The 12,573-nt window shown below is 36.9% G+C and overlaps 1 protein-coding gene across 3 annotated transcripts in view; it reads left to right on the top strand.

Annotated features, from left to right (window-relative positions):
- LOC134743242 (protein vein) overlaps positions 1-12,573 on the top strand; it is a 111,297-nt gene that overhangs the window by 82,008 nt on the left and 16,716 nt on the right. For all 3 annotated transcript variants that reach the window (XR_010127999.1, XM_063676650.1, XM_063676648.1), the window contains exon 2: positions 9,596-9,764. Coding sequence is in view for 2 of the 3 variants with exons in the window: in XM_063676650.1 (XP_063532720.1) it covers positions 9,596-9,764 (169 nt within the window). In the remaining variant the exon portion in view is untranslated. The remainder of the gene's footprint in view (positions 1-9,595; positions 9,765-12,573) is intronic.

Here is a 12,573-nt window from a genome sequence, read left to right on the forward strand (position 1 = left end):
ACGTCGTACGCGCATACGTCTGCGTTCATTTAAACAATTCCGCCGGGGTTGCCTCGGTAACTGTTTATGGAGTCGCGCCAAACCGGGCGTGCGAAAAAACCCGAGCCAAGCCGAAGGAAACCCGAATGCGGTAAAAAAAGGTCCAGTGTGTTCTGGTTTCTACTCAAGTTTGTTTTGGTCGCCAATAAGAATCACAATTTTAGTGACTCGAATGTTACACCTAATGTAACCATCAGAGACTTACAAAATACATACTTATCCGTCGTCACGTTTGAGTGTCAATTGATTCTTCTAAGCTAGAGGGGGCTAACGAAAGTTTGTAGTTTTTATATTGAATTATTACACGTTTAACTCAAGGTTTGCCTTTAAAAAAAAATAACACGGATACAAGATTATTTTTGAAGTCTGACCAAAACCTGGTACTAGATTAAAATTGGTTCTATAGAAAATAAAACCACGTGAGCGATGTTATTGTATATTAAATTGCACATAAATACAAACTGCCTCGTCGTTCCACAAAGAAAAATCGAAAAAAAAAACATATTGCACTATGGGTTCCAATTTTCAGTGCGGTAGCGACCCCTAAATAATAATTATTATGCCTTTTCATCCATGTCAGAAGTTTTACGTTACGTATTTTAAATTTTTGAAAAAAAAAAAAAACATTTTTTAGTGGCAGAGATTACATTAAGCGGTTGTCCCATAAATAAATTTAACTTCGACTAAATAAGGACCTCCCTTTTATTATAATATATGTATACTGCAATGGTTTAGTAGAGCTATATAAAAATATAGCAGGTGAACTTTTCGGGTAGAGATGCTGGAGTGAAAAGTTCACCTTAGTAAGTATAATATTTTATTTTACCGTCGCTCTGGGTAGAGTCCAGTAGCGCCCGCGACGTTGTAGCGTAGTAGCCCGCTCCCGCGCCCCGCTTGCGTACTACGCTGTTTTTACCCACCACCGGCGTTCGCGCAGGCTCTATTTGGCGTCCTTTTTATACGCTTATTGTTTAGATAAGGAAAACCTATATAGGGTCGGTTGCAATTATAAATAGTGTATGGATAGGTTTGTCGTTTTGTTTATTGAGACGCCTACCTATTTATCCATCAAGTGAATAATTATTTCATAGACATACCTATGGAGTCGTTTTATGTTACTACAACTTTAGTGATGTCATGAAACTCGTTGTGTGATTCAACAACATTTCAAGACTTTTGGCACAATGCGATGTCTCGAGCTAGCTTGACGATAAAGACATACGGTCGAAATCGATACAAGAAAATACAGTCGATTTAAAAATGTATCTACTTAGACTGAAATTTTGACAGAAAACAACTTCTTCCCGATGTTCCCGACTTGCAACTGCTCATTTGCCCAAAGCTTCGGCCACTAGACCAAAGGTGACCGTGCACCGCCGAAACAACAAACGCGTGACTCACAATACCCAGAAGCTCCCGAACTGATAAATTTTCCGGCACGTCCCGTGCCAAGTGCCCATCGAATTTCCCGGATGAAGTACCTTATTTATCGTACTCGTTATAGCGATTCGGGATTAAAAACGGATTTTTAAATCCACCGTTTATTTTGGTTTAATGCGCCAGGTGCAATTTCATTGGATACATCGTCGCGGAAACGAGATTTTCCACTGCGCTGTACCGAGACCGAGAATAGTCTGATATAATAACCGCAAAAGCCTAAGCCTAAGAGATTAACAAGGATAGATTCGAACCTAAATTTAATATCGCACACAGATTTAAACTGTTGGTGCGTAGTTGCTTGATAAAATCGAATGTTTTTAAAGACATTTTACCGCTCGGTGCTAATTTTTAGTGTACCTGAAGGGTAAAAAGGGTCCCATATTTTTTTTTAAAAAGGCCTTCAATTACATTAGGTACAGTTGCCATGGGATATATCGGAGCGGCCAAGGTGCTCAAAAATATCTGAACATGTACTTTAAAGCCTTGACAATAGTGGCGTGTTCAGGTATTTGTGAATACCTTGGCCGCTCCGATATATCTGATGGCGACGGTACACACTTACGCTGTGTAAATTGAATTGACACATGACACATATAATTGACACGCTAAGCTAAATGATTGTTTTTAATAGGCATTCACTAATTGAAACTTCAACCTTCTACTTATGACTGCCAATTCTTTATGGCACTTTTAGATTAGGATATAACATCAAAATAGTATATTAAGGTTAGTTACCCCATCGTTACTACTAGTCATTGCTTTATGTCTACTGAATCCAACTCAGGAAGCTCTACCTCCCATGGTTTATGTCATAATTAAGCTTTTAAGCTTTCATAAATAATCTATAAATAAAAGTTATCGATGGTGGTTTCCATAGTAAAATGCAGCTAGTGTATTTTTTCAGGGTTATTTCAATGACTCTGACAGGGTTTTTTTTACATTACTAAAAATTAAATTTGTACGGAATTTGTGGGCGAGTCCGACTCGCACTTGTTCGTTTTTTTCTCTTTTATATACCTACCACTACCACACCAATTAAGTAATATTTTTACGAGATTATTGCTATAGTTTGTCTAAGGACTGTCCCATATCAAACACAGACAGAGAGAATCATACTATCTTTTTCTTACACTAGTACTAGCACCCAAAAGAAAAGGATAAGTATAGTTTTTTAGGGTTCCGTACCCAAAGGGTAAAAACGGGACCCAAATACTAAGACTTCGTTGTCTGTCTGTCTGTCTGTCCGTCTGTCACCAAGCTGTATCTCATGCCGTGATAGCTAGACAGTTGAAATTTTCACATGATGTATTTCTGTTGCCGCTATAATAACAAATGCTAAAAACAGAATTAAATAAATATTTAAGTGGGCCTCCCATGCAACAAACGTGAATTTTTCGCCGTTTTTTGCGTAATGGTACGGAACCCTTCGTGCGCGATTCCGACGCGCACTTGGCCGGTTTTTTGTTCTTATTTACTGACAATTTGGTTTGACCAATTATATGTAAAGTTATAACAAGAACAACAATTAGTGGAAGTGTTTAATAACGATACTTGTGGCAACCCTGACTCAGGTCTTCATTTAGAACGTTGGTGGTCGTATGCAGGTAAGTCATAAAAATTTTACTACCCGCCACAACTCATTTCAATAGGTATAACAACATTTTAATTATAATAGTAAGGGTGGTTTACGTATAGTTTACGAATACGAATAGTATTTGAAATGGACATGTTTCTCACAGTCATTGCGAGTGAAACGGAGTTGTTTGTTGTTAAAGTGTATATTGTTCAATAAATACCCACAAGCGAGAAGTAATTAATATAGGCCTTTTTTGCCTTTTTTTGCCTTCCAAAAAGCTTAATAGTTTAATGATTGGTCAATTATCAAAGGTGCAGTTAGCTTAGCCTGAGTATATGGTGTTTTCATATAACATTAATAGTTCACAAGGAACCAAGTTTAGTAAATAAATGTACAGTAAAGCTTACGCTTCACATGTCTACACCCCACACCTGCTATGAATAGAATAGAATAGATGAAATGTTATTCGTAAGCATAAACAAACATTACATAATATAAAAGAAAACATAGAATAAGATTAAAGTGCCATGAAATGGCCGGATCTCAGCATGTTGGTGGTGGCTTCCAGCGCTGATCTTCCGATGATATGAATATAACTATTTGGAGTGCACTAATATTTAATATTTTAATAGCTTCTGCATACCATCGCCCACAAGTGCTAACTGACAGTTACCTTATTACAAAAGGCATACGGTCCACCGATGGACAGTTAACAGTGTTGCTGTTTGTACCCGCAATTAAGTTCCTCTTGATATATTAATATGTACTTTAAGATCACGTTCAAATAAAGTATACATTACATATAATAGTTTAATTTAAGCAATCTTTTCACCTAGACAAAAACATATTGTCTCTTTTTTATGAAATGAATACCGATCAAAAAAAATAATTTAACATAATCAAGTGTGTCTTAAGTGTTTATTCCACCTTTAACCGACTTTTACGATTATGATCACTCAAACTCTACTCCTCTCCTAGCGCCCTCTCTTATAGTGGCAAAACTTTGTGTAAAAGCCTTCACTGGAAATGTATGGTGTACGGTGGGCGGACTTGATGGTAGTTATAATTAATTTACGATATATTTTAACGTCTAGCCTGTGTGTGGGTGGTGTTTCAGTATATGCAATAACACATTTTCACGGAAAAAAAATTTGATCTAGCAAAACATTTTCTTTGTGCTGGTCGTTATTTGCGGTTTAAGAGAGGGTTTGTGATATGTGTGTAGATAAAAGCAAGTAGGTAAGTGGTTCAAAGATCCTTAATTAATATTCTCACTCATGCGAGCCAGGTGCAAATTATAACCTTAAGTACTTTTAGTAGTGCGATCGGGTAACGAGACCGACGCCAAATCTGCTAACGACGTGCGGTGAAATTAAAACGTATTATTTATTACATTACACTATACGACTTAAAGCCACTTGCACCATCCCACTAACCCGGGGTTAACCGGTTAAACCGTTAACCCAGTGTCAAATTGTACTGGTAACCAAGGTAACTCCAGGTTTAACCGGTTAACCCCGGGCTAGTGAATGGTGCAAGTGGCCCTTAGTTTACAAAATGATAAGTTAAGCATACTTACCTGTAACCTTGCAAGCAAGATGGATACCTGTAAATACGAGACATCCATGTTCAAAACTAAATTAAGCAACACAAATGTGAAGTGTCAGATAAAGTTTTTTTTTTGTTTCCTCCACTCAACCCTGTCGTGTGTAGATAATGATATGTGCCATTTTCAATCAAAAGGTTACTTATTGTCGGTTGTCAATAAGGCGCTATTTCCATACAGCTTCAATTTGAAATCAACCTTATTGACAAGCGACAATGTGGTACCTTTTGGTTGAAAATGTCACATATTATTAGGCAATATTGTTTGTCTTCATGTATAGATTGTATAACCTAGTATGAATCGCCTTCACAAACGTAAATGAATACATAAAACTGCAACATAAAAATTTACATTTAAGAACATGTCGTTCAACCAATCGTGTCGTTCCCGTGTCGTCGTTCTGAGTCAGTTGGCGAGTCGCCAGCAGTTCACCTGCGGTGCTCCCATTCGGCTTCCGTCGAGGATGCGACCTGACGACTATTTATAATAGCCTGACGAATACATTGATTAGCATGGCGAAGTACGGCGAGGACAGGTAATTTTTCAAGTGGCTTCAGTTATCCCACAACTTTTAAAATTAAACAGCAATTGACAACAATTTGATGGAACCTAGCAAGAGTAGCAAGGTGCTTGATGAAACCTGTAACAACCTGCAGAGCTGTTACTTTCTGCCGGCCTAGCCAAAGTGACAATCGCTATCGCTACGACAACGAAACGCTTTGTGTCTCTCTATCACTCTGTTGTCTACGGGGCCAGGTTGCGTAGCCAACATGCCAATCGTCTACGCTTCGTAGCGATCAAAACGCAACTGTCACTGTCACACTAATGTGGAAGAGTGATAGAGTGACACAGAGCGATTTGATGGCGAAGCGCAAGAAGTGGTTGATGGTACAAAGTTGCCTTATTATGTAATACTTTTTACTGCCAGTCCACGAAATAAAATAAGCCCGTAGAATAGTAGCAAATGTTATTGTTATTGTTGAGAAAAAACATTGTTAGTTTTTGTAGTTTTCGTAAAATTAAGTAGCAACTACTAATCTAGATCCGAGCACGAGTTGTTTCTCACAACTCCATAGTTTGCAAAGAAAGTTTTTTTACATTCATTGAAATTTATTTCCTGTGGTATATATTAAAATATCTATTTATTTTGATGAATGAACGTCTAGACGAAGTTCTCGCCAATTCGTGGGCCCACGCACTATCCCGTCATAGTATAACGACCTTATTGGGGTTTTCTGAATATCCGTTGATTGATGACTGTCTAGCTAGCAAGAATGAACGTACAACTGTAGGAATCCACACAGAACTATTGACGTAAAACGTTAGCAAATATTATATATTCGTAAGTACGATGTCGATGGCATCTCCATTGTCGCATCCTAATGAGCCTCATCATAAACTTCTTACCGGCCAGGCTTTCCGTAAATTTTGTTCGTCATTTATAAAGTGGGGGCGTTATGAATGGGAAAAGACCGGCCAAGTGCGAGTCGGACTCGCGTTCCAAGGGTTCCGAACATTACACAATTTAAACAATGTATTTTTTATGTGAAATGTGAGTGAAATGTCATTAAAAAACCTGTAGGGGTCGGATCAAAAACTAAGTAATTAAGTCCGACTCACGCTTGACTACACATCTCTAATAGGTTTTCCTGTGATCTATAGGTAAAGACCTATTTTGTGTATTTTTTTCAAAAATTTTGACCCAGTAGTTTCGGAGATAAAGGGGGGAATGGTCATTTTTGTATATTTTCTTGAATAACTTCTAAACTGTTTATCCTAAAATTATAAAAAATATATATTTGAGTTTCTCACAATGAGCTCTTTCATTTGATATGTAACACGATATAGTTTGAAAAACTTTATTTTTTAATTTTCTCATATACGGGGGGCCGCCCCTATGTTTAAAATTCATTTGTTTACGTTTCATGTCCGTCTTTGGGTCACAAACTTACATATGTATACCAAATTTCAACTTAATTGGTCCAGTAGTTTTGGAGAAAATAGGCTGTGACAGACAGACAGACAGAGAGACACACGAGTGATCCTGTAAGGGTTCTGTTTTTTTTCTTACGGGACCCTAAAAATCTTGGATGGGACGCTAGATTGTGGCTTAAATGCCAAGGGTCAAGAACCTGAACTGAATAACTGTAGGTTCTTATGATAATGTTCAATTTTTAGAGTTCCATAGCTAACGAGGAACCCTTATAGATTCGCCATATAAAATAAAAAGTAGAAAAAAAATTTAGGGTACTTTCCTTACCCGCTTTTTTCTTCGCTTTAACCCTAATGTATGTCGTTGGCTATATATAGGTCTTTCAAAACGAATAGAAAATATAATTTTTGATCAATACATATAATATTTTCGGAAATGAATGCCCCAAAAGTAAAAATAAGTTTCAAACTAACAGAATATTTCCTTTACTTAGCTTTTTCGATGACGATAGAGGACTCGATGTCTTATTTCAGTTTGAAAAAAACTCTCACTACAGATTGGATACCTAACCGAAGTAATACAAGTCGCTAAATTAAATCGCCGCATAATAAAATAACACATACTGTTCTAGCAGTAAAAACAAAATTTCCCGACAGATTTTACCAACGTGTTACGAGTAAAAATATTTTAGGAATTAACTTATGTTCAATTCAAGTCATTTAAGAGGATAGGGGACAATCGATTTTCCATACAAACGTAGTCCTTATTTTCCTCCCTGGATATTGATATTATGGAAAATATTTCTACACAATTTGATGTATTTTAATTATAGCTATTGATTATATATATATTGATAATTGATTTTTTCCGAGCTTTTAAATATTTGTATGAAAGCTGTTTTTCGCTCCTAACTCCTATAATAATTAAAAAATCTAAACAAATTGTGTAATAATATTTTCAATAATGGTGTTCAAATTGCCGAGCAAATTACTGTTTGGTGTATGACATTTAATGGGGACTATTTTAAAAAGGGCAAGAGGACATGAAAGTAAAATAGTTTTATAAAAAGTACTTAGATACTTTCATAAAACGTTGACCAATACTAAATATCCAATTAAACAATAACGGCATTTATTATAATTATATGAAGAAATAGATCACAATTTGTGACTTTCAAGACTTATTTTACTCTTATCTCATCCAAAGAGCTTTCGGAATAACCCTAACACACCTTATATCTGTCATATCTCTAGATAAGATTCTATAAAATAACCTAATAAATCTCACATTATGAATCATAACCGATATGATTATTATAACCGAGTGACCACAATTCTGTTCAAAATATATTTTTCACTATTTGCCTTGGCCGACTTAACACTCGTATCCGTAGAATTCTCCGGCTTTTGAAAGAATCAAACAAACAATCGTTCTTTAGTTGCCGGTCGTCACAAAAACTGAAATTACAATGGGCTTGTTTTCCAATGCATCTTTCACGTTCAATAGCTAAACCCAATCTCCCTGAGATCTGAGCATCTTAAGCTACTTTTAAAGACTGTTTGGGTATGTGCATATTTACCTAATGAAATTACTCCCTTGATAGGTACTTAATAATGAATTAAACACAAAAACTGTATTTTAATTAGATAATTTACACATAAACAACTAATATTGCATTCAATATACCAAACTCTCAATCTGCTCATTGCTAACATCCTAAAAGTCAAGTTTTTTCATAGTACCTAATCGTATTCAATTTGGCCAGAATCTCAAAACAAGAATTTCAAAAAGCCACACCCAATCCATTTCCCAGACATTAGTCTAACATATCCTAAAGAGATAGTAAATGATCTGCATTCATTTTTCCTGAAAGCAAGCCAATTTTTTTTCATCCATACGGCATTTGGCGCCATAGCACGATTTTATTTTACTAGTTTAAGATTTTTCTTCCTTTTCGTTCAGGCTTGTTGTGATAGGGACGGGTGTTCTGAAACCCGCGGCAAATCATCATGCTACGACTCCCTTAGATAATACAGGTTATTTCCGATGTTACATATGTAACTCGTCAGACGAAATAATAAGGCCATCGGCCTAATGACAGCGGTCTATATTTAACACGGACATTTTGGAGGCGACGAGTTTTTGAGAGAACTGAGTGCTTGAGGTGAAACGCGTGATTCTGGTAATAAGCTTATTTCAAGCGAATTATGCCACAGACCTAAATGCTTACGACACATGAAAATACTCTTATTTTGGTAATAAGTTTGATCTTTGACTGACACACTCATAAAAACACACAACCGTAACTACTAAAGCTATTATAGAAAGTATATAGAAAGTTAAGATTTGCACAGGTTAAAAAATAAACAACAAAATGTGATTTTACAAAATTCAACCCTTAACAGGTTTTAGGGAGGTTTAAAGTTTGTATGGTATTTAAAGTACCGGAATTTAGTTTTTAGACTAGATCTGAATTTAATTTCAGCGTTTTTGTTGTCCTACATGGTTTTAGTTTATATGAAATTGTAAAGACGAGTAATATTTGAAGGGAAGTACGTGCGTGCTACGTGCGTTATGTAGGTGGAAAGCAAGAAAACCAAAACCAGTGGTTTCCAAAATTTCGACAGCCATGTCAGTTTATATCAAATGTCATTAAAATTGATGAAAGTTTTCTCATCAATTCCCTTTACCGCATATGCAGCCATATATCATCATCATATCAGCCGAAAGACGTCCACTGCTGGACATAGGCCTCCCCCAGGGATCTCCACCACGACCGGTCTTGCGCCGCTCTCATCCATCGGCTCCCCGCGACCTTAACCAGATCGTCGGACCATCTTGTTGTATAATATTCAACTATATACATATATAGCTATTAGTTCAATTTTAAACGAATATTTTTTATGACATGAAGAAAGCGGTTAAGCTGTAATCACATGCTTTCACGTCCTTCACTCATAGCTAATAGTCGCAAACGTCTCAATGTACTTTAATTCGGCAGGTAGTCCAGCAAGAGTGGAACCAATGCAATCGGTGCGAACGACTCGCGGGAGCCGTGTCCGGCTGGAGTGCAGGGCGAGCGCGCGCCCGCCGCCTCGCATCACATGGTATAAAGACGGCCGGCCCGTCGCCGATATCGCGCTCAGGAGATTCCGGGTGCAGAACTTTAGGTAAGTTAATAGTTATTTATGCAACCGTTGCTTAAGAGAGGTCAGTATTTTTTGACTCAGTTAAACAACGTTGTATACAATACTTTTTCTACGACCAAGCACTTACTTTGAAATAAAATTGAAAATTTAATAAATATATTCCATGTCATCTAGTGGACTTCTACCTACGGTATCTACCTATTTTAAATATATAGTATAGTCTGAGACACTTCTGTTAAAGGATTAAAAATAAAATTAAAAAAACATGTCTATGGTATGGTTCACTTATTTGTCAAAGATGACATTTAAAACTAGGTTGGCAACAATGTATTTCATACAATATTTTTTTAAGTGGTCATTACGCGAAATATCGAAAAGTGCCAAAAAGATACTGCATCTATGCACAAATGCGTTTTTTGGGAATAGACTAAAGACTTGTCTTGACAACTATAAGGTAGGGTTTTAAAGATGTGTGACGACCCTTTATATGACAAATATGGGAGTAGAAAAAGTATCAACTCTTATGCATTGGCCATGAAAGCTCTCCGATTTCACTCTGACAGCGACGAACGCGGTACAACTGGGAAAAACAAAGTGGCGTTTGTTAATAAACAAATAGCCTAAATTTGTAAACGTTTTTTGATCTATAGCCTGTCGGTTTCTTAACCCATTGAAGGCCTCGCCTATCGTGTGCGGCACGTCGTCGTGAATCTTGTTGCAATGCAGGAAGATTGATATTGGGCGGTAGCCGCGCGTGTCAGCGACCAGGCGGTCAAAGGCTTAGGTAATGCACATTAAAAGACACCATCATCTTCATCGCGTTATCCCGGCATTTTGCCACGGCTCATGGGAGCCTGGGGTCCGCTTGACAACTAATCCTAAGAATTGACTTAGGCACTAGTTTTTACGAAAGCGACTGCCATCTGACCTTCTAACCTAGAGGGGCAACTAGGCCTTGTTAAGATTAGTCCGGTTTTCTCACGATGTTTTCCTTCACCGAAAAGCGACTGGTAAATTTAAATTAATATTTCGTACATAAGTTACGAAAAACTCATTGGTACGAGCCGGGGTTTGAACCCGCGACCTCCGGATTGAAAGTCGCTCTTACCGCTAGGCCACCAGCGCTTTAAAAGACACCAAATAAAGCCAAATATATTAAGCGAATTTATCACACTTTGCACCAAATATGTAGGTAGTAAGGTACCTATTCTATTTTACAAATATGTAATGCAAATATTTTAAAGCAAACAAGAATAGCAAAGTTAACTGCAACCAGTGAAAGATATATAAATAAGTATTGGTACCTACCTTATAAAATTTAAGGGCATCGTACATTTTGTAAAACAAGATTGTTCGATAGGTACTTTTAAATAAGGCTGTAGGTATCATCATTTAGCTGACTGGCAATCTGTCACGCCAGACGAGTGCAGCAATTAAATTGTTTTCACTCAATTGACCGCAAACGTCTTTTGGTGCAAAGCGACAAACTAATTGTAAGTTATCACCAGCTCACCCGAATCATTAGGGACGGTGCCAATTCACTGGCCTTCATGTAAATAATTACCTACGCCATGATGGTATACCTAACCTAGATGGTTGTTACTAGGGTTTTTTAAGACAAAAAAAACCGGACAAGTATGAGTCGGACTCGCCCACCGAGGGTTCCGTACTTTTTAGTATTTGCTGATATAGCGGTAACAGAAATACATCATCTGTAAAAATTTCAACTGTCTAGCTATCACGGATTATGAGATACAGGCTGGTGACAAACAAACAGACGGACAATGAAGTCTTAGTAATAGGGTCCCGTTTTTACCCTTTGGGTACGGAACCCTAAAAATTACAATAACACAAGTATCACTGAACAACGTTCAGCTTAGAACGTTGAGCTACGAAGTTTTTAGTTACAATCTATCCACAGGTACCTTAATGACCTAGACCTGCGTAACTATTATCATATTTACCTAGTCGCTAAGTGTTCTTGTGATAAAAACGAATATAATAATAGCCCCTTGTCATCTGTTAAATGCCTAACCGAAAAAATTAAATAATTTTTTTTTTTCTTTTTGTCAATTGCTATTTCTTGTATTTAATGTTAATATACAATAAAGCTAAATCAATATTAGTCTTAAACATTGCAGATTTTCATCTAAAACCTTATTTGGTACAAATGGGAGAACTTCAGAAAATGCTCTGACCAGACGCAGACGCGAACATATGCATCGGAGCTCGTATGTGATATACTGATGTCATGTCCTCAATTTCCTCATATCACTAGATAACTCCGTGTTGAATTAGATTGTAAATGTTGGTACATAAGTAACATTTATGTACGACACATTTACGGCGCTTTTCACTAAAGTTACTTGCTTAAGTAATCAAAATCAAAGTAAGTAATGTATTCATAAATGATTTGTAAAATCCCTAAAATTCTACTAGTTAGACTTCAAGAATGTTGATCTTGATCTACGACAACGCCCGAACAATCACAAACAAAGACACGTTGTTGTGAATGACTCTTGCAATCATATGGAGCACTCATCAGGCATGCTTATTGCGACTGCAAAGATCTCGCTAATCACAACTGCAGGCTGTCAACGACCTAAAGTGCATCCATCGGACAATTACGCGAAAATAACCCTTAACGTTTAAAGAATAGAATTATTAAAGGTGACTCGTTATACTGGTAAGATATGGTTATAACAAGCAATTATTAGTGACACGAGAAGCAATTTCACGGGTCGTTTAATCGTGTTTGTATTTGTGCAGTTTGCGCTAACGATCGTAGTGTGTATTTTTATTATTATTAATATAACTAAGTATACACTGT

This window comes from Cydia strobilella, chromosome 7 (genome assembly GCF_947568885.1).
Source record: "Cydia strobilella chromosome 7, ilCydStro3.1, whole genome shotgun sequence".
In the NCBI taxonomy this organism is placed as follows: Eukaryota; Metazoa; Arthropoda; class Insecta; order Lepidoptera; family Tortricidae; genus Cydia; species Cydia strobilella.